This window comes from Lissotriton helveticus, chromosome 2_1 (genome assembly GCF_964261635.1).
Source record: "Lissotriton helveticus chromosome 2_1, aLisHel1.1, whole genome shotgun sequence".
Taxonomy (NCBI): domain Eukaryota; kingdom Metazoa; phylum Chordata; class Amphibia; order Caudata; family Salamandridae; genus Lissotriton; species Lissotriton helveticus.
The window spans coordinates 1,522,481,663-1,522,504,343 of record NC_136059.1 but is presented as its reverse complement, the minus strand read 5'-3'; the positions used below and the strand labels follow the sequence as shown (position 1 = coordinate 1,522,504,343).

Below are 22,681 nucleotides of genomic sequence, written 5' to 3'. Positions count from 1 at the left end.
CCTTTTCGAACTTCCACCTACTTCAGTCCCCTTGCAATAATTCCTACAACTCATCCTCCTGCTGCTGGGAAGATCAATTGAGACTGGGCTCTCTAACACAAGGGAGGAGAAAATACCGGGCACAAACAGACCAAGGTCTTCATATTCACAGCATAAACACACGGAGGGTAAACTGTAAATAAAACGGCATAAGCAACTGCATCAGGGCGACCAGGTTGTGCCCACTGATCTGTGTTATCAGTCGGACTCCTATTTCACGGTTCAGTTTTGAAGATGCGCGTGGGAACAGAAGCGCTGCTGCCAAGTGTTTCAGTGCAGGAAAATAAATGCATCGTTATGTACCAATCCACTCAGGTGCACAGGCTGGCAGTGTAAGCTGCACTCCCAGCAGGGTTGGTGAAAACCACAAAAGTACCACGCAGAACACTTTTTACGAAACTATCTGTGTACCATACTGCCCCCTTCAGGGTGCCTATAAAATATGCAGACAACCAAAAGGAACGATTTATTACCCCCAAGAAGGTATCTATTTACCTGGAACCAGTTAAACAAACCGGCAATGCACATTAGATATTACTATGTCTTTTTTTTACACAAGGCAACGATCCGATGTATAGGACAGGACAACAAACAGTGCCAAGCCTTACAACCACGTTCTAATCTACAGAACTGGACAACAGGCAGTGCCACTGTGTTTACTGCACTGTAGTGGCGTTTACAGGATGATTTCTATACCGAGGAGTGTCTGAAGTGTTTAGAGGACAGATAGAACATTACCAAGTGGGGCTCTTTGATATTAAAGGCTTTATCACACATACTGGGTTAAAACTGTCCTGCTGTTTGTAGTGTCTTGTAAGTAATGAAGACAGACACTTACATTATCGTTCAAGGAGATTTATTATCACACTCCTTACACGTCCCTGTCCCTACTCTAACTGCCCCTTTCCTGCCCGTGCTCCTCCTCTTCCTCCAACCCCGTAACTCCGCCCACACCCAACTACTAGACTGCTCACATCATTACATCTCCCCCTTTGTTAACAAAAGAACGAACTGACTTGATTAGAGTTCTTCAATCAGTCTCTGAGGCCTTTGGATGTTCCTTTGAGGTCGGAGACTCACGCCTGCACCTTCAGACGCGGCTTCTATCGGATGTTCAGGTCTCTGTACTGCACCCATTTGACTAGGTGCCTCTGCATCTCGTTGATCCATTGCTCCATCAAAAACAAACCTCTTTCATGGCAGGGGTGCACTTTTGAAAATGAGAAACATTTCGGGTAATCCGTCTAGTCTCAGACTCCGCAGTAATCATTGTACCCTTCTGCTGGGTGATGACCAAAGGTTCATCTTTGAATTTACAGTCCGTTTTCTTTAACTGTTCTTGTTTAACCACCACACAGTCTCCTGCGTGCAGAGATGGAGACTTTGCTCTCCTTCGAGTGTCTGCATAGGATTTCATTTTGCTCTTGCCAGCTCGATCAGCCAGCGCCAGTTCCTGATGGACACGTGCCGGAGACACTGATCGCAAAGCTCCTTCCCATGTCGGGATCCGTGTTCTAATGGGTCTCCCCAGCATGAGAGTGGCAGGATACTTTCCTGTAGTGGCATGTGGCGTTGTTCTATACGCTCGCAGGACCTCATTGAGAGCCACTTGCAAGTCCCTTTTTTCCAAAGTAGCTTGTTGAAATGTCTTCTTTAAGGTTGCCATGAACCGTTCAATAGTGCCATTGGCTTGTGGCCACAGAGGCGTGACCTTGCGATGTCGGAAGTTGAGGTGTTTTGCAAATTCACTAAACTCATGTCCATTAAAAGGAGGACCATTGTCTGTTTTGAGTTCCTTGGGGACACCCCAGGCGGCGAACACTTCATCTAGCACAGCAATCGTGCTGGAGGCATTGGTGGAGGATACAAACTGTGCTATTGGAAACCTCGAGTATTCATCCATAATAGCCAAAACGTATTTGCCTGACTGGAGTGGTCCATAAAAGTCCATGGCAAGTTCTTGCCATACCCCACTAGGTAGCTTGGTCATTTGAAGAGGAGCTGGGGAATCTCCGTGCCTAACCAGTTGACACTGGGGACAGTCCTTTATGGTGAGCTCCACCATTTGATCAAGTAGCGGGAACCATACTCGCTCTCGCGACCACTCCCCAATGGCCCTCGTGAGCTAGGTTAATAACACCTTGACGTAACTGCCTCGGGATGACAATCCGATGATCTCTCAGTAGGAGCCCCTCTGAGGTGGCAGATAACTCTTCACTGATGTGCCTGAAAGCTTGCATTTCCTGGCGGACTTGAGGACTTGAGGATCATTCTTTTCTTCCTCACTGTCATGTCTCCAGCGTTGTGTGCGCAGTCGGCGCACGACTTTCTGAAGGATGTTGTCTTGCGCAGTGGCTTCTTGTATCGCTTCCAAAGAAACTGCCGGTGGCCGGGCTAAGCCCACTACAAAATGTATGTATTCTTCAGCTATTGAAGGAGGGGAGACCTGGGATGCTTGAGGGTGTCGGACATATAGTCCGCAGGATTCTCTGCCTTTCCCGGTTTGTGTATTATTGTGTAGGTGTATTCCTGTAGGCGCAAACCCCACCATTCAATTTGAGGTGGCATCTTGGCTTTGGGATTACCAAAGATGGTGACGAGCGCCTGGTGGTCCGTCACCATGGTGAAATGTTTGCCATAGATGAATACATGAAAATGCTCGCAGGCCCATACGACCGCTAGACTCTCCTTCTCTGGTTGGGAATAGGCCTTCTTGGTGTCTGATAGGCTGCGGCTGGCGTAAGCCACAATGTGTCGTTGGTCAGTGTCTTTGTCATACTGAGCTAGGATTGCAGCCAACCCCACTGGGCTTGCATCCACTGTTATCTCCGTCTTCCTCTTGGGGTTAAAATATGCTAAATTGTCAGCAGATTCCACAGCCTGTTTAATTTCTTGAAACGCCCGCTCACACTGGGAGTTCCAAACAAACGGTTTTCCTTGCTTGGTGAGGGCTCGTAGTGGGTGACTGATGGTGGCGTAGTCCTTTATGTATCTGGCGCAATACCTCGCCATGCCCAGAAACGATTGGATGTCACTCACATCTTGAGGGCTCTTGGTGGCATTGAGCGCTGTCACTTTCTCAGGGTCAGGCTTCATTCCGGCCCCCAAGAACACATGTCCAAAGAACTTAAGAGTGGATTGATGGAACTCACACTTGTCCTTATTGAGAGTAAGATTAGCTTCCAGGAGAGCATGGCATACTCGATCTAACGCTTTGTCATGTTCCTGTGTGTTCGACCCATACACCAGAATGTCATCACTATAATTCAGCGAATTTGGTATGTGTCTGATGGTCTGACGAATGACTTCTTGGAATATTTCCGCCGCAGAGGAGATGCCAAAACTCAGTTGTTTGTACCGAAACAAACCCAGATGAGTGGCAAATGTCGTTATGTACCGCAACTTCTCATGTAGTTCCAGCTGGTGGTATCCCTTGTTTAGATCAAGTTTGGAAAATACCCTGGCTCCATTCAATGCTGATATCATGTCGCTCAAGTGAGGTCCTGGGTGACGCTCTCTTTCTATGGCCGTGTTGGGAAGCCTCATGTCCACACATAAGCGCACCTTTCCGGAGTGCCTTTCTTTGGGACGATGACAACTGATGCCACCAATGGTGTGGGACCGTCTGTTTTTTCAATAATGTCAGCTTGTAACAGCTCTTGAATTTCGTCTTCTACTGCTTGCTGAAGATGGAAAGGCACTCGCCTGGGGTGTTGGGCCACAGGGCGCACTTGATCGTTGATGTGCAGGCGAATTAGACATTTGTTCATTTTTCTAAGCCCGGTGAATAACTTGGGGAACTTACGGATAATGTCCGGATCATCACTGACTCGGTATAAGATCTCAACCAGTTGGAGGCGCTCTGCGGTAGGCAGACTGAGGAGACAATCAGCCTCCGGGCCCTCAATGACATGAATATATGCCGACACAGAGGTAGATTCATGTTTGAGTGTCGTTGCAAATTTGCCCAGGCATGGAAGCGTTTTTTTCGCCATCCAGGTGAACACCCTGACATGTGCTGGACTCAGGAGGGGTGGTGGCTTCATTTTGAAGTATTCAGTCACAGGCATATAATTTAGTGACGCTCCGCTGTCTAACACAAACTTGGTCGCATGTGTCCCTACTTTTATATCCAATGGAGGATATTTCTTTAACTGATCCAGGTCCGATACCATGCAGACATATTCATCCGTGTATTCTGACTCCAGAGATGTCGATCTCGATTCTCTCGACGGTGATCGTCTCGGCGACCTTCTTGTCCATTGGGATTTGCGAGACTCCCTGCTGGAATGGGAAGAACCAGAGGATGACATCGCTCTATCCTGTACGGCTTTTGCATGATGTCGCTTTGTATCTGGGCGAAACGACTTTGTTGTTTCACTCCTTCTTTCTTTGCTATATACTCCGCACATTACCTCAAAGTGGTTTTTCCGTCCGCACTTTCAGCATTGTTGACCCATTGCTGGACACACATCTGTATGTGGGAAGTCATACCCACATCGATAGCATTTTCTTGAGCGCTCTGATTTTCTTGCATGGTCTGATTTCTTGTCTCTCCGACCAGACTCATAGCGTCGGCGTCCTTTGTATTGATGGTGGGACGCCAGTCGGGACCTTCTCTGTCGCTCGTTTGATCTTCTGCGAGTGCTGTTGGTTTGCATCCAATATGCTTGTTCTTTTCTCTTACTACGCCCCATCTCCATACTTTTGGCATGTTCCTCCGCTTGATCATGCACCCTGGTCCTTTCTTCTATCTCGTCGAGATTATGGCTTTTCCTTAGCAGCCGCCTTCGGAGTGTCTCTGAGTGACAACCCTCGATGACTCGTAGTCGGATGGCATCCTCCGTTGAGAACGCGTCAAAGTTGCAATATTGAGACAGTCGGCGTAGCCTAGATATGAACGTGCTCATCATTTCTTCCTTGTCTTGACGGGCTTGATGGAATACATATCTCTCATAATCCACATTTCTTTTGTGTACGAACTTTCTGTTTAAAGCATCTCGCACTTTGTCATATGTTCATTTATCATCTGTTGGCAACTCTATGATCAATTTGCAGACCTCTTTCCCGACCAGATTGCGCAGTGCAATTAGTTTGTCTCTGTCGCCCGTGACTTTTGATCCTTCAAGATAGTCCTCAAAATCCTCTAGCCACTCCTGCCATCTGGGGCCCATGCTTCCGCCAGCCACCAGAGTCAGTGGTTCCGGGGGGCGCAGATGTGAAACTCCAGTTGCAACCGGGGCCGCTGCTGCACTGCCACCATTTCGGTGCGGCGAATTTGACATTTCTGGACAGGTGTATCAATGTCACTTTTCCACTTACTAGTGCTTGTTGCTCTTTGCCAATGCTTGTTTGCTACTTGCCAATGTTTGTTTGCTTGCTTCTTGCCTTTGCTAGTGTTTGATTGGCATTTACCAGTGCCTGTTTTCTTGTTGCTTGCCTTTGTCAGTGCTTGTTTGCATTTACCAATGCTTGATTGCTTGCTTCTTGCCTCTGCCAGTGCTTGTTTTGCATTCACCAATGCTTGTTTGCTTGGTTCCTGCCTTTGCCAGTGCTTTTTTGCATTTACCACTGCTTGTTTGATCGTTGCCAAGGCTTGTTTGCATGTTTCCTGCTTTGGCCAATGTTTGTTTTGCATTTAACAATGTTTGTTTTGCATTTACCAGTGTTCACTTGCTTGTGCCGTGTACTGCCTGACCTCAAAAAGGCCGCTTCCACCTTGCACAGAGGGATTGTCCTGTTGGCTGCCTGGTTCCAAGATGGCCGCCGCTAGGGAAATCTCGGCTCCCGCGAGATTTCAACTTCATTCATTCCCCTCACGCCGATTCAGTCACTGGGACTCACCGGATCGCCGGTCTTGCAGACAGCACCACGGTGGCGGCGCTCCACACACCTTCACTTGCTGGTCCCGCCAGATAGGGTCGGGGTGAGCTCCCGACTTTACCGCTTCACTCACTGGCCACTTCCGACGCCGTGTCGAGTTGCACGCATCTGGGGTAAGCTCCCAATTTTGGCGCGAAGTAGCGCTCGGCTGCAATTCCTTCCAGCGCTCGATCACGCTCGTCAGACAGGGCTCCACACAATCAGCGAATCGCGGAGCTGGCACAATTATCGCTGGCCTGGGTCTTTAGGCGGCGATCTCTTTGGGGGCACACATGTCGCGATGGCGACCACGTTTCGTGCTGCCCAGGGACAGGACGCTTTCTTTGTTCATGTAGGGATGGCAGGTCACTTCTTCCCATCCTCGTCGCCAGCTGTAGTGTCTTGTAAGTAATGAAGGTATGCAATGGGGGTTGGAAGCGCACTCTAGGAGTAATCAATTATTTACCAAAGGTTATACCAAATGTAATACAAAGGTGCAGCAGTGAGACCCTCACTGTCTTACGAGAGCCAGTGAACAAAAGAATTTAGATGCTACCAAGACGGTCGCAGCACTGCGCACTGTTCACAAAGTGGTCATAAGATGACCCTCTAGATCATTAGACAAGATTATATATAATGAACCAAAAGTTGCAGTTATAATTGTAAATGTAACATGTAGTTTAGGGTCAAGGTTTCATTAACAACACATTTTAGTGGTGTTGACATATAAAGTACAATTCAAAGAACAATTATCATCATAAAGTACACATAAGTACAAATGATCGTATTTTAACAATGAATCTTGTAGGGGCCCGATGCATTTCGGGACCAAAGAGTCCCTTCTTCAGGGGCCAAACTGTGAAGGAAAATAATGAGCATGTATCACTCAACTGAAATGCATGGTAAAAACAGCAAGAGGTTACTAACTGATGTGCATATTGCCATGTCCAGAAGATACCATAGCTTGGTGAAACAGCATGCAAGCAGTGTAGCAGTGTAGAAATGACCACCACTTAATCCCTGTGTTCAAAAAAGACAATAGGCTCCATGTGCATGAAATAGTAGTGTGAATGATACGAAAGGAAGAAAAAGCAATATCACCCTGTGTCTAAAGCAATCTGAAAAAAAGAAGAAACGAGGAAAAGTAGTCTGTGAGACCGAACCATAAGAACATAAGGATTTCACCCTATCTCAAAGAATACCTGAATATCAAAATATGTCGATTTCTAAAACATAAATAAAGAAACCACTAGTTGTAAAGCCGTCTCAATTCGCTGTAGGTTAAAAATTCGAAAGACAAAGCGCCATGTGTACAACTAGTCATAGGGACCCACCTAATCAAGATTCAAATTCCGTGTGGGTAGCCAGTCGAAACATCTAGACCGATGTCGGCAGGTGAAGGTTCATGTGTTGTGCTAAAAAGGACATGAAAAGTGCAGTCCAAGTTCAGATCAAACCACTAAGGGCCAGGATATGTGGAACAGTAATACCTCGTAAAAACAAGTAAAGCACTCACCAAAATGTAAGTCAAAAACTTCACGATGTTAGAATTCCTCACTAGCCCCCTGGAAAAAGGGGAAAGTAATGTAAGTATGGAGCCTACAAATCAAGGCTGTGTGGAAACATAGCGGGGAAAACCACAAACGTCGTGTATCATTGCGCAAACTCACCCATTGATAGCCGGAGGGGGAATGTCAGGTATACCGCAAGGTTGTGAGATGCTCCCGGACTGTCCGTGGCGTGTTAACAGCCCGACAGTCCCAGGGGGATGCGTCAACATTAACAAAGGACTCACGCAGCTAGGGGAAAGCCGCCATCTTGGAATGTGTTAAAGTGCGATCAAACAAGGCAAGAAAGGATGAAATAAGAGAGACTACTTCCTCTATAACTATGAGAATCGGAAAATAATAATACTATGTAACAGCACTAGTGGAGTGTGAATCATACGGGAAACGGATTGGCACTAGATTAGTGCCTCGATGTTATAGGGATCTCAGGTGTGGGTTTGAGTTGCCAAAACAGTGCTTACTGTGGATTCAGATAGACATCCACTGTCTAAAACCAAGAATGGCAAATAATCAAAGCAACTGTAGTTGCGAATGGACATGCACAGCCTTAAACCAAGGAGGGGTGATAATGAAAGCAACTGTTCCACATTTAACAGCACGGGAACGTAACTGTAATGATGAAAAGAAAAAGTGCCTCACTGTAATGACTATAAATGCGAGTAAAGGCTGGCAATTGACAGAAACCAATAGCTACTGAGAGAAAGTAACGGTTATGACAAAGGTGGCTGGGGATATAGGGAAAAAAGTGAAAAAGAATAAAGCCCAGTGAATTAAAATCATGGCAAGATGACACCATACGTGGTAAACAGTTGTAAGGACAGCAAAACACATGTCAACAATATACAGTGTATATAACAATGTGTGTGGTATGCACAATAAACTCAGAACAATGTACAACAAATACAATGAATGATAATACTGACAAAAGTCAGAATTGGAAAAGAACAGACATGTGTACTAAAAGGTACTATAAGTCAATCGTCTACACCTTCACGGGTGACTGAAGATGACCTGATGTTAGTGTTGTGTAAAAAATCACCATGATTTAGAGAAAGCATGACATATCTAGGCAGTCATTAAGACCCGCTGGGTGCATTGTTCCCAGTGACTTAATCCAATAAATTTCCATATGTAATAATAGCCTATTACTGTCTAAGCCAGGTCTGTCCCTAATCTGTTCAACAATTTGTACTCGCAATTGGGATATCGTGTGGCGTGATATTGTTGACATGTGTTTTGCTGTTCTTACAACTGTTTACCACGTATGGTGTCATCTTGCCATGATTTTAATTCACTCGGCTTTATTCTTTTTCACTTTTTGCCGTATATCCCCAGCCACCTTTGTCATAACCGTTACTTTCTCTCAGTAGCTATTGGTTTCTGTCAATTGGCAGCCTTTACTCGCATTTATAGTCATTACAGTGAGGCACTTTTTCTTTTCATCATTACAGTTACGTTCCCGTGCTGTTAAATGTGGAACAGTTGCTTTCATTATCACCCCTCCTTGGTTTAAGGCTGTGCATGTCCATTCGCAACCACAGTGTCATGCCCCGAGATCCCCGACGTACTGTCCCTTTTAGAGAAAACACTATAAATGCTTCCAGAGCCCTTGGAGCAACGCTTTACGTTCTTGCGTCGAGCTCCGTTTGCTGCAGTTCCGTCTTGTTCCCGTTTGCCTGACTTCCTGTTGGTCTTTCCGGCTTCAGTTCGAGGACGGGTTTTTCTCCGTCCTACGTTGCTTAGGCTTTTTTCTGCTCCCCTTGTTGTCTCGTTACTTATACCTTTGCACTGGACCTTGTTCTTAGATACTGCTCCGCCCGACGGCCGGGCTTGTTCTCCGCCGTCCGGCCGGGCAGCATTTCCCGGCAATCCCCCTTACTGACCTGCTCCGCCCGACGGCCGGGCTTGTTCTCCGCCGTCCGGCCGGGCAGCATTTCCCGGCAATCCCCCTTACTGACCTGCTCCGCCCGACGGCCGGGCTTGTTCTCCGCCGTCCGGCATTTACCGGCAATCCCCCTTACTGACCTGCTCCGCCCGACGGCCGGGCTTGTTCTCCGCAGTCCGGCCGAGCTACATTTCCCAGCAGCTAGCCCTGACACTTACATGCTCCACCAGACAGCCGGGCTTGGTCTCCGCCGTCCAGCAGGGTAAACTTTTAGGTATTTAGGTTGTTTTCCTGTACTTACCACCCGGCGGCCGGGCTTAGTCTCCACCATCCGGTGGGTTCCCTATCCTATTTTGCCCGTATGTTCTTACTTGGCCGTAATCAGCTATTCCCTTCACTTCCTGTGTTCCTGGCCATCCTCAAAGGTGTGTTTGGGGGATACTTGCGTGGACTCATGTGGGGCGCAGAATTTCTACTTCACAACCCAGAATCATGGTAACAGCGCTGTGCGCTACATTCATGTTTATTTATATTTGGAGTATTACTACATTGAGACCTAATAGACCTCTGTTTTGTATCATAGACTTCCAGACAAAACAGTGGCCACACATAATCATACACTCATGTGGGAACAGCGATTATCTCCTAAGTGGACATCAGAAGGCCTGCTACCATCAAGGAAAAGGAACTGAATATCTTGCCAAGTAATAAGCGCACCTGCGCTATGTAAAGGAAGTCAATAAGTGCTCCTGTGCTAAGTAAAGGAAAGCAATAAGCGCTCCTACGCTATGCAAAGGTAAACTATATGCGCTCCTGCACTATGCAAAAATAAAGGTGTTCCTATGCGAAGAGACAAGGAGTCAAACAGAGGAACAAACAAGGTCACCAGCACTTCAGCTAAGGCAGAGAGTAAAGGAGCTGGGTGGAAAAAATGAAGTTTATCGGCCTCTACACAGACGCATCAGCGCTGTGAGGCAGGAGAAGGATTAGCGCCTCAGCGCGGGCAAAAACAGTCACACCAGTACAATCCAGAGCACCAGCGCGGCAGTGAAATAGAAATTACAGCGCTCCAGCGCGGAACACAAGTCACGAGCAGGCACCAAGAAGCACTCGAGCGCGGCTGAGCAAGGTTATAGCAAGCGCTCCTGCGCGGACTTAGTGGCAACACAAGCAATGGCTCCAGCGCGGCAGACCAGTACAAGCAGCCCTCAAGCCCTCCAGCGCGGAACAAAAGTCATGAGCAGACACCAAGAAGCTTTCCAGCGCGGCGGGCAGAATATACTTGAGGCAGCAGCTTAGGCTATGACCAGCATCAGACATCAGGGCAGACGATAATCCGAAACGCCGAACCGGGGGAAACCGCAGCTGATAAGCGGATTCCCCCGGAACCGCTAGTGATGCCATGGCGGTTCCGGCAGAAGGCTGGACCGCTAATCGGCAGACCCCGGAAGTGAGGAGATCGCGTCCCGCATAAGCAGACACAACGCACACAAAAGTGTGAGAACAGACGAACCATGACACCCGTCTACAGTTGACTGCGTTATAGAAGGGAAGACTTTCTGGTTCCTTTTTAGATATTGTGCGGAAAAGTACTCATCGTCTACCATTACTTATGTCTCAGGGAAGGATAGAATGTTTTCTTAAATGTTAAAGGACCTCCACTATTGAAGGAACCTGAACAAAGTGCCCCCTTACTTCTTCCTCTGGTTCATCACCATTGTCAGCTAAAGGCAACAGTCTAGGTGCTGATTGGAGGCTGGAGGACCTTCTTGGGCACAAAAGCTGCCTCCCCAGGCGCCTCAAACATTTTTTGTATAGATCCTAATGATAACCTATTTTCAGGAAACTTATAAGGGTCATTGCCCTCTTTAGATGCCACAAAGGAAGCTTGTTCCATTGCATTGAGGCGTTTGTGCGCTACTTTGCTTGGCTGGTTCATCTCAGCAAACAAAGCAGTAGATTTAAAGGGCTTACTTCTTCCTCCTGGAAAAAGTTCCTTGTTTTAATCTATTTCTAGGTAGAAACAAACACAGCCACCCACTTTTGCATGACACCGCCTCTAGCTTGGACTGGTGATTGGTAGTGGGTGGTGTTTATTTGGCTGCTTCCTTGAAATAATGGAATAGAGGTGCATTCAGCGGTTACATTTTGGAAGTACAACAGTCAGAAACCACTGTAGAAGGTCTCCTACGACCATGCTGTATATAAAAAAAAATCAGCCTCTACTTCGCAAAGTATCATATCTACATCATATGCATTTATAATTTAAGGAACTGCTACAGCATTTCCCAAGCAAATTTCCAACCTAATTATCATCACATAATTAGTTAATTACAAAACGGACCGTACATCATCATCTTGCAAGGTTAGACAACCTCGACCTAAAGACCCAGAAACAAAAAACTGGAAGTTAATGCCTGGCTTCCTCTTGTTTCAAGGAAGTGAGGGGTCAAGTATGTTTTAGGAAGCCATGCGGGAGGGTAGGTTATAAATCTTGCTGCGATGAGTAAAAACGCTCGGTAGGAGGTAATAATGACTCATTGGGAAAGGGCTCAAATGAGGAAGATGGGCAAGAAGGAATGAAATTAACGGTTTTGTTTTGCACCTTTTCAGGCAACGTTATAACCTTTGCAAACTGATTTGCTCAGGTACCAACATTTATAAAAATCAGTGATAATGGTATGTGAAAACACCTGGACAAGCACAAATTGCAATCATCTCCTATAGCAAGCAAATGGTTGCAATTGATATTTTCACCTACTTCAGGATCCCGTAAGTGCAAACCGCTGGCCCGATCATTCACAAAGGTAACTTACATGTAATAAAATTATGAGTGCATGATCTCTGCACTTCACATTTCAGTGTGGAGATTCTGCCAGGAGTGCTGAAATTCCTCCCAGAGTGCAGAAACTCTGCACTGGTAACCTTTTCACACATAGGTTACATTCGCGGATCGGGCCCTGCGTAAGGCACTATTTTGAAAGGAGCCTCTGTGAAAGAGAGGTTGGCTGCATGCATATCAAAAATGCTTTCTCACAATGAGGAAGGTGAGAGTAATCTGTGAAATGCTGCTATGAAGTATACAGCCTACTGCAAAAAGAGGAAATAACTTTTAGATGAAGAAGCGGTCACATGCTGCTGAATTGCCTCATCCCATGTGCAAAATTGTAATTTCTATTGACAAAGGTTAGTTTGCGAAAACTGATGTTAACTTGAGCTATGGAATTTGGGAATGTTAAACTGAGAAGGGGATACAGGGATGTAAACTTTTCTATAATTTCGTGAAGACAAACAGTGCACTTAATGCACAGCAAAGAATAAATATAAATATTCCCCCTGTCAATCTACACGTCACTGAACCCAACAAATTCACTTACTAAGGGTTTTCACCCCAGAATTAAAAGTCAGACAGGCATAAGCAATGGGTGCGTTCTTTGGAAAAGGAACAGACCTTTTCCGGAATTAAGACTAAGCTGGACATTTCAGCTGGAAATAGGAAAGTTAAAAATTGGTCTTTCTCCATCGAAATGTACATCACAGGCTTGCTGCTTTGCCTAAATTCTGATGTGAAGTGTTGACAAAGGGGTTTGTAGGAAGTTAAACAACTATAGACCTTGCCTGTATACTACAAACGCCCATGAGCAAAAAGTGCCCACGCTCCCGGCAATTAGTATCTGTCTCCTCCTTTCAAGCCGTCCTGCACAGACCCAGGATGTTGCATATCTAAGAGATAGGGGCTTAACGTAAAAATGATGGGGCCCACCGGCATTATGTGATGAGGGGCCGGGATCCATATTCACAGATACTCATTGGCTTTGGCCTTAAAGGGGCACCCTGAAGTGTGGGGGGCTCCCCTGCACTGCAGGGACTGCAGGTGCTTGGGTTACACCCGTCTCAGATAAGCAGTTCTCTGCAGTTGTAGCTGTAACTGAGGGGACCAACATCCACAATCCAGCGGGACCTTTCAGGATCTGCCTAAAACTAATTTGGTTTCTATTTAGGCCTTCAGTAGGGCAAAGTCGGCATGTTGTATACAGCAGCTAAGTTAGAAACACAAACAGTGTGACCCTGCTAGGAGGTGCCCAGCCTATCTCAAATTTGAAGAGACGGAGGTGCCCGGCCTATCTTAAATTTGAAGAGACGGAGGTGCCCGGCCTATCTTAAATTTGAAGAGACGGAGGTGCCCGGCCTATCTTAAATTTGAAGAGATCACCGACGAATTTTTCATCTCCGTCATCTGGGGCATTCCCCCAATCTGCCTCTACACAGCTAGACTACATTTCCCAGCTTTTCATTCCCATGCAAATTAACTATTAGACAACAATTTTGCGAGAAGCAAAAGGTTTTCATCATCTTTGAGTGTTTACCTGTCCGAAGAAGGGAACACCTGGCTGATATACAGTGTCCACCTCCACAAAAGTGATTGTCGCCATGGTACTCGTCACCTGACTCGAGGCTTCTCCCATTAACTCCACACCTTGAAAGGAATTGGGAAATGGTGAAGATCTCGACATCTAGAACACACAGAATGCATGCAAACTCTCAGATAGTATTACACCACGCTCTACATTCAAGATACAGGAAGTCATATGCAATAAATCAACAAATTGCTTGCAAAGGCCATACTACATTTACAAAGCATTTCCTAAATGCAAAATGGGCATTTAGGAAATACCGTTACCATCAACTCCAAGTCGATCGTAACCATGTGCAATTTTAAGAAATGCACCCAAAATGCATTTTTAAAGTGCCATGTAGCACCCATATGCCCCTAGGGCATTTGTGCGCTTTACATGTGCACCACTTTTTTGGGGTGCATCAAGTGGACCTTAAGCCCATAGGCACCCTTGGTTGTGCACTTCCTAATTTGTGATTTCCTATTTGGAAATGGCAAATTTGTAAATACAAAACCATTCGTATCTATGGGCCTGTAAGCCCATGGGAACAGATGTTTTAGAATTTCTAAAATAGCAAGTTCCTAAAAGCGATTCCTACTCAGTAGGGATCACTATTAAGAAATCACAATTTGTGTACATTCCATTTTACATTTTCTAAAGAGCGATTGCTTGAGATTCACTATTTAAGAAATGCAACATGGAAATTTCATACATGTGGCCCAAAATGCTTTGCTTTTCATACCTTCCCATACCATTGTTAAATGTAGAAAACACAGTTTATTCTAAATTATTAGCCTTTCGTCTGACATCTTTGGTTCCAGTTTTTGAGAACATGGGTTTGTTCCAGGTTGTAATACAATGGTCCACCTTGATCTTGTCTTTTTGAAATTTCTGGAGCCATGCACGTGTTTAGCTGACATGTTGTTTTGATGCATAGAAGGCACTTGATCGTGTCAGGTGGTAGTACTTTATGGGCTCTGATGTCCTGTTTAGGGATTGTGGAACACTATAACAGGACAGTTAGAATTCTATCTTCAATACACAAAGCAGTCATTTGAATGAGTGGCAGGATATTATAGGAATTCCACTTTCACAAAGGGGAAACAACCATTACAATGCAGTCATTACAACGCACTACTTTTACCACGCAGCTGTTACAACGCAACTGCCTTTACAAAGCATGTCATTATAATGCATGCCATTACAAGGCAAGTCACTACAACGCATGCCATTACAATGCATACCATTACAACGCATGCCATTACAAGTCATTATAAGGTAAGTAATGTAGATTTTTTTGTTTTAGGGTGGGTATGGCTTTTGGGGTACATGGGAATAGTCATTTTAACCCCTACACTATGGAACACTTTCCCTACTGTTACACTCACTGGAGTAGGAATAGTAATTTTTACCCCTACACTATCCAGCACTTACCCTACTGTTGCACTCACTGGAGTGAGAATAGTAATTTTTACCCTTACACTATCCAACACTTATCCCACTGTTACCCTAAAAGCAGAGCAAACTACAATTCACGCTGTATTTATTTGCAAATTTTATAACATATAAAAGAAAAAATGGTTATTACCGATTTTAAAGAAATTAGCTTTCAAAAGATGCCGTTCAGCGTTTTTAGCATTCTAATATTTAAATAATGAATTTGTCATATGGTGTTTGATAACATTTCTGAAAAGTGTGGTAAAATGCAGGAAATCAATAATAATATGATTGAGTATGATTCATAAAAATGTGTTAGTCTTCTGAATAATGAGCTTTTTAACTGTTAGAATTTCGTATATTATTTGTATTTTTTTTATACGTACTTTTATAATTCTCGTTTGTAGAAATCGAATAAAGCTCTTCTACTACTACCACTAGTTGTAGACAAAGAATGAAGACATAAATTAGCAGTTTCTGCGGATGAAATAGAGGCCTTCCCCAATAACCCTGAGGTAGTTAACCACACTGTACATCCATCCTGTTTTTGTATGCGTGTGAAGCCCTAAGTGGGAAGGGTTTTCTCAGACATGGGACCCAACCACACTGTGTTACAAGATTTATCTGACGGATTAGCAGTAAAGTTGAAACTGCTCTTGAGTTGTCTGTGTTAAAGTGCAGGGAGGACGTGGCCTGGCAGTTTGGGCTGGACTGTTTTTATTGGAGGAGGGTCAAGAGCAATTTGCATGTGGCTTGGTCCAAATTGAGATGGCATGATGTGTAAAATAACTATGGACTGGGATACAGCTGCTAGTGATTACCAGTGGCTGAGATTAATTCAAACATTCCATCCATCATGCGATTGTATGCTCAGTGTGACACCGTAAGTAGTACAGGTATATCCAGACATGGGTCCCGTGCACACTGCGCCACTGGAACTAAGTTAAACACAACTGATTATCTCAAATCAAGGTGAAATCATGCTTGGATTGTTTGTGTTCCGGTTCAGGGAGGACCTGGCCTTGCACTTCAGTCTTGGCTGTTCCCACTGGAGCAGGGTAAATACTGATTTGCATATGGCTGAATGCAAACTGAGGTGGCATGGTGTGCAAAATGAAGATGGACTTAGATGCAGCCAAGTGATTACCAGTGGCTGAGATGAGTTCAAGCATTCCATCCATCATGTTTTTGTACTGTTCAGTGTGACACACTAAGTGGGATTTTTTTTGTCCAGACATGTCCTTTTGCACGATATCCCAATGGAAGCAAGCTATTCCCAACTGACGAGCCTTAATAAAAGTTAAACCAGTCTTAGGCTGCTTGTGTTCCAGTTGCATAAAGGACCTGGCCAGGCAGTTCGGGTTGGCTTACTCCCTTTGGAGCAGGGTCAAGATTGATTTACATATGACTGGGTCCAAACTGAGGTGGCATGGTATGTAAAATATTAATTGACTGGGATACAGCTCAAGTGGTTACCAGGGGCTGAGAATAACTCAAGCATTCTATCCATCACATTTTTTGTATGCCTTAGTGTGATGCTTTAAGAGGGACAGATATGCCCAGAGTCGGCCCTGCACACACTGTGGCAGTGGAACCAAGCTATTCCCAGCTGAGGAGTCCCATCTAGGTTGAAACTGGTCCTGGATTGCTTGTGTTCCGCTTCAGGGAGCTGCAAACTGAGGTAGCATGGTGAGCAAAATAATGATGAGTGGGATGTGGCCCGACTGATTATATATGGCTGAGATAAATTCATATTAAAAAAGATGGTCCCTATAGGAGAAGTGTAGCCATGGACCTCCACGGTAATAGTGAATTAAAGAAACTCTTCTGCAGGCTATTGTAGACATGCGATAAGTGCATTTATTAATATGACACAGCATTCACATTTCACAAAAGACAAAGTACTTGTAACAGTGACGGTGCAGTGAGAGGGAATAAAGTGATTAAAAAAGTGCACGTGTGTTACACAAAAATATATACATGTGACTGATTAGGACAGTATGTTGTTGTAAATGGCACTCATAACATGAGTGTCAAAAACCATAATCAAAATTTAAAAACTGTCCACGCTATTGTCGACGTTTGACCCCTTAGCACAATTTGGATTGGGGTCATCATCAGGACATAATAAGAAAAGAAGACACCTAAAAAAAAGAACCATGTATCAGAATACGTGATTGTGCACATAGTAATCTCAACATCAATGTGGTTATAAAGAAAAACTAAGGGCCTCATTACAATGTCGGTCGGAAAGCATTCCAACCAACTCCTTGTCGGAATTGTTTCCGACAGACTCGGGTTCAGGGAGTCTGGAAGCAGGTACTCACACAGGACCACAGTGCCGAATTGGGTGGTACATGGGATCAGAATAAATTATGGGATAAGGAGAGGAAGCCTGGTGAGAAGCCTAGGACCGAGATACTAGCTTTGCCTGGCCAAATTCTCTCTTATATGCATTCTCTTCTTCCACCAAGAAGAGTAGATTGGGACAAGTTAACTGCATGTTGTCAGAAGAAAGTGGAAAGTGTATCTGATTTTTTCACTCAATTTGAGGACGTGTTTTGGGACTTTAGTGTACAGGATTTTTCGGTGGAGGGGGGAGTCCGATTGTTCCTTAACAGATTTATTACGAATCTGCTCCCAGAGATTGTGGCTCGGTTGCAGTCTTCGGAGAGCACTTGGACGACATCCTCCCCATCTGTCATTTTGAGTATGGCACAGTATTATGAGCACAGGGAAAATGAGGAGAAGGTGGAGAAAAAGCACAAGGAATTGAAGACAAAGGTGTGGTTGCAACAGGCTTCTCAGGGAAATGGTAGAGGGCAAGGTGGTACTGCCCGCCAGCTGCCTCGAACCAGCCAGAATACTATGCCTGTAGGGCCAAATCAGTGTGCATATTGTAAAGAGGAGGGACAATGGCGTAGCGAGTGTCCCGTGTTGTTACAGAAGGTCGCGGCCCTTAGAGGGTGAGGTTCTAGTGGACGGGGTCGTGGAGCTGGTGGACAGAGCCCAGCATGCTGCCACATCACCGGATCATTCAGATAGTAATTATTTTGATGAAAAAATGGGTGGACAGTATTACCACAATGACTATGATTTTTATGAAGTGACAGGAATGTCTCACAGCTAGGACAGCCAGGGAAAGAGTATGGAATCAGTCCAGATACCTGTAGATCAGCGCGGACCTTATGTTATTGCAGATTTGAATGGATCAGCTAAGGAATTCTTGGTGGATACAGGTGCAATGAATAGCTCTGTTTCTCGGTCACTGGTCCCTGAGGCAGCTCTGTCTGGCCATAATAATGTTTTGGTAGGATTTTCTGGTGTTCCAATTGTAAGCCCCATTTCCAAGCCTCATACATTGACTATAGGTCCTTTTACTGTGGATTCACCTATTCTTGTTGACATCAAACTGTGGAGCAAATTTAATGGGCCTAGATTTATTAAAGAAGTTGCATGCAACCATTTAATGCTCTCCGGAAGGTGTTTACATGACAATAGAACCAAATGTGGTCAGCTCTAAGCAGTGTCTGTCCAAAAATGCCCCCCTTCCTGCTGAGTTTAAGGTTGTGCTGCCCACCTTGTGGGCAACAGGTGACACGGATGTAGGACTATTGGAAATGTCTCCGGTTTCCATTAAAGTTAAAGACAATTTAATTTTGCCTCGTATTCTCCAGTACAAAATTCCACAAGTGGAGGAGAGAGCTTTGTTGCGGATTATAAAGGACCTGATTGAGACAGGAGTGTTTGAAGAGACAACTGCAAATGTGCGTAATAGCCTTATTCTTCCCATTCTAAAAAAGGCACCTTCAGACTCCCCCAATGATCACCCAGATGTTTATCGCGTTGTGATTGATCTGCGCGCAGTTAATAAAATAGTGGTCCCTCAGTTCCCGGTGGATCCTGACATTACACCCTTTTGACAATGATTCCTCCCTCTGCTAAACTCTTTTCTGTCATTGACTTGGAAAATGCATTCTTTACTATCCCAATCCATCCCCACAGCAGACATTTGTTCGGTTTTACCCTAGCTGATAGAATCTTCCCATTCTGTCGAGCTCCTCAGGGCTATACCGAGAGCCCTAGTATATATAGCCAAGCCTTGAAAGCCAATTGAACTCCCTCATGCTTCCCTCAGGTAATGTATTGCTTCAATATGTGAATGATACACTAATAGCTTCTGACACTGAAAAGGGATGCAAAGACAGTACGGTTAAGTTATTGCTCCATTTGGCTCACCATGGACATAAAGTGTCCTTTTCTAAATTTCAATATTGTCGACAGGAGGTCACCTATTTAGGTCACCTGCTGTCAAAGGAGGGTAGAAGATTGACCCCTGAGCGCATTAGCATGCTTGTGAAAATGCCTATCCCTAAAACTCAGAGTAATGTGCACACTTTTATTGGCATCACTTTTTACTGTCGCCATTGAATCCCTAATTATTCATAACTAACAAAACCCCGGCTCGCGCTAACCACTAAAGATGTGCATTAACCCTTGCCTTGGACGTCTGAATGGCAGCAGTCTTTTGAGCAATTAAAATTTGCGCTTTGCTCTGCACCTGTGCTTGGTACGCCTGACTGCATGAAGCCGTTTGTGCTGTACGTACACAAGACGGCCAGTTGTGCGCTTTCTGTCTTAACACAAGCCTTTGGAGGTAAGAAAAGGCTGTGTGCTTATTTTTCTGCTCTTCTTGACCATGTCCCAAGAGCCCTCTCGAACTTAGAGCGGTTGCGGCAGTGGCCATCGCTATAAGGCAATCGGCTGGGCTCGTACTTGATACTGATCTCACAGTCATGGTGCTTCATGCTGTGGATACACTTTTGAATAAAACTAAGACACTGCACCTTGCCAGTGCACGTCTGACCAGTTACGAATTGACCCTTTTTGCACCCATTGTTACGATTAAAAGATTTGCCACTCTAAATCCAGCCATGTTGCTACCCCTCCCTTCTGAGAGTAAGGAAGTTGATATACATGATTGCATTTTTGGGACGGAGGAGGAGATGAAGGGACGGGTAGACCTGACTAATGTTCCCTTATTTGACCCTCCAAGGGGAACTATATGTTGATGGCTCTTGTTCAAATTACCGGATGGCACCACCACTGCAGCGTACGCATTTACTACTCTGCAGATCACTGACAGAATATCGACTGTCAGAATATCAAGGTACAAAAATATCAACACAGAAATATTCATGTCCAGAATATTGAAGTCCTATCTACATAATGGTAAGTACGTAAATTTAGAGAAAAAAATATCGTTGTTAAAAATATAACTTTTGGCAAACCATCATGGCTGCGATGACGTGATCGTGCTTGGCTCTTGCATCGGAGTCCCGCTAGAGCACTTTAACCAGAGTCCAAAATCGTTCCTTTTCAGGAAGCGCCGAGAATCTGGGGGCACTTTGGGGGCTCAGAAGTGAGAGGAGGGGCACACACAACAGCAAAGGAGAGAGGGTCCTGCAGCGCGGCTGCCTAGACATCATGACAGCTGGGCACTGTATCAGCTAGCTCCACTTCCGAGAGCGAGCCCCTACCTGGAGGTTGGCAGGGGCGAGAATGTGGGCGACGGCCCCCCTGAGGAAGGGGAAGACCAGCAGTTTGATTGCACATAAAGACAAGGCGCATTGGAAGCTTCCAGGCATCGCGGTCTGCAGCTCGGCTTAAGCAAAATGGCGGCCTCCTCTGAGAGGCGGGCCCGATGCTAAGGGAGCCCCCCCAGAGGAGAGGGAAGCATAAAAAGCCTGGAGACACCACCGGAGCATGAGGCTGTCCCCTCCAGTGATGGTGAGTGCAGCTGGGGTGATCGTGTGAGTACCCTGATTGGTTTGAGCGCTGTCGAGAGCGACCACTCCCCCGGCACTACAGGAGCCCCCTTCCGCGGCCAGTTAGAGGGGTTAGCTCTCCATTGGGTGCAAGAGAGAGCCTGACAGTTTGAAGGGGTATTGCTGGCAACGAGGGGACACCGGAGGAATTGGAGCCCCCAGAAAGATCTGCCTGACCCTAAGATAGGACACGGGATTTTCCATACCAGCACACGCTGAGAGAGTTATCTAACTTGGTGCTCCACTATTAACTGGGCATTTCGCTACGGAAGTACCCCAGAGAGGCAGGGGGCATAATTAGAGGAAAGGGGGGAACCTTCATCGGGAGGCCCTGACAGCTATTCACACGATGAAATGGCCCATCCCCTCCACGGCATGATACACATGCGAGAAGGTGTGGGGATCGGGGCTGACCACATGCCGCCCAAAAAAGTGCAAAAACAACAGTTGATGGACAGAATGCAGAACAATGTCATACATTCACCCCAGTACAGAGATCTGGGCCTAAATCCATCGTTTTTTTGCTCACCATGCCATTCCAGTTTGAACCCAGCCATAGACCGTGACACTCCTGAGGCACAGCCGGGAGCTTTTGTTTGTTTGGCTGTATTTTTTTTTTTTTTAAGAACCTTTATTTCCATATGCATAGAATTACAAACACGGGCCTACAACCAGTGTCGCCGGCCGCTATTTAAATCGAGCAAAAATAGAGTAAGAAGTAGTATATCAATCCGGTGATCAAAAACAAAGCCACATCCAGGATACAGCGGAGAATCAAGATAATTCATGATTACAAGGAATAGTAAAGGTTCATTTTTAAATAACCAAAAATTAAAGCAAAGAATCGACATCGCATTTTCAGGTCCGCTCCCAACACAGTCAGTTAAAAACACATTATCACTCCGATGATGAACATAGATGGAATGGGAAAGGAGAGGAGAATCAAAGTCAGGATAAATGCAATAACAACGTAGCAAGCATGGCATGCAAGCCCCACCCCTAAAAGGAAGTACTATGGGAGACATGAAAACAACGACATCAAAAAAGGAAAGGGCAAAGGGCCATAGAAACAAAAAGGAAGCAGAAAACAAACCCATCCCCCAACCCCCCACCCTGCACCCCTGCAAAAGGCTACAGCCTACACCCCCAGAAGCGTGCCTGTCGCCTTAAATAAGAGACCCTAAATATAGAAAAGGAAAGAGAAAAAGAAGAAAAAATATGAGGAGAAGGGCCGGCAATTCGGTTACCCAGTCCCTCCCACCCCCGCAGACTAAAATCGTAGAAACAGAAGCAATAGAAAAGTATAGATATCAGCAAGCACATAAATTGCAATCAATTACACCCCCACTAAACATGTCCTCGAGTCACCATTAACCAGCAAGAAGTCCCTCCAATCCCAAGTGAGGTCACCCCTGTCCACTTCTGTCAATAATAGCAATGTTAAACAATCTTGCGGTCGGGAGACAATTCGATACAAAAGGTTCAATCGTTCCAGGCAGACCAGGTAGCGCCGCCGCCCAGCATGGTCCAAGCCACCGAGAAACAACTAACGATGCATGGCGGAGGCCGGAATGCAACAATACCCAGACCATCAACAGTTCCAAGTCCAAAAACAGGTCCACCAAGCACGGAAAGGAAAGCACAGGATGTGGGAAGCACCGCAGC

General features: G+C 45.5%; 1 protein-coding gene across 1 annotated transcript in view; it reads right to left on the bottom strand.

The window, feature by feature from the left end:
* LOC144818753 (alpha-2-macroglobulin-like) overlaps positions 1–22,681 on the bottom strand; it is a 1,363,397-nt gene that overhangs the window by 980,525 nt on the left and 360,191 nt on the right. Inside the window, exon 10 of the mRNA XM_078676468.1 lies at positions 13,722–13,831. Coding sequence (XP_078532594.1) covers positions 13,722–13,831 — 110 coding nt within the window. The remainder of the gene's footprint in view (positions 1–13,721; positions 13,832–22,681) is intronic.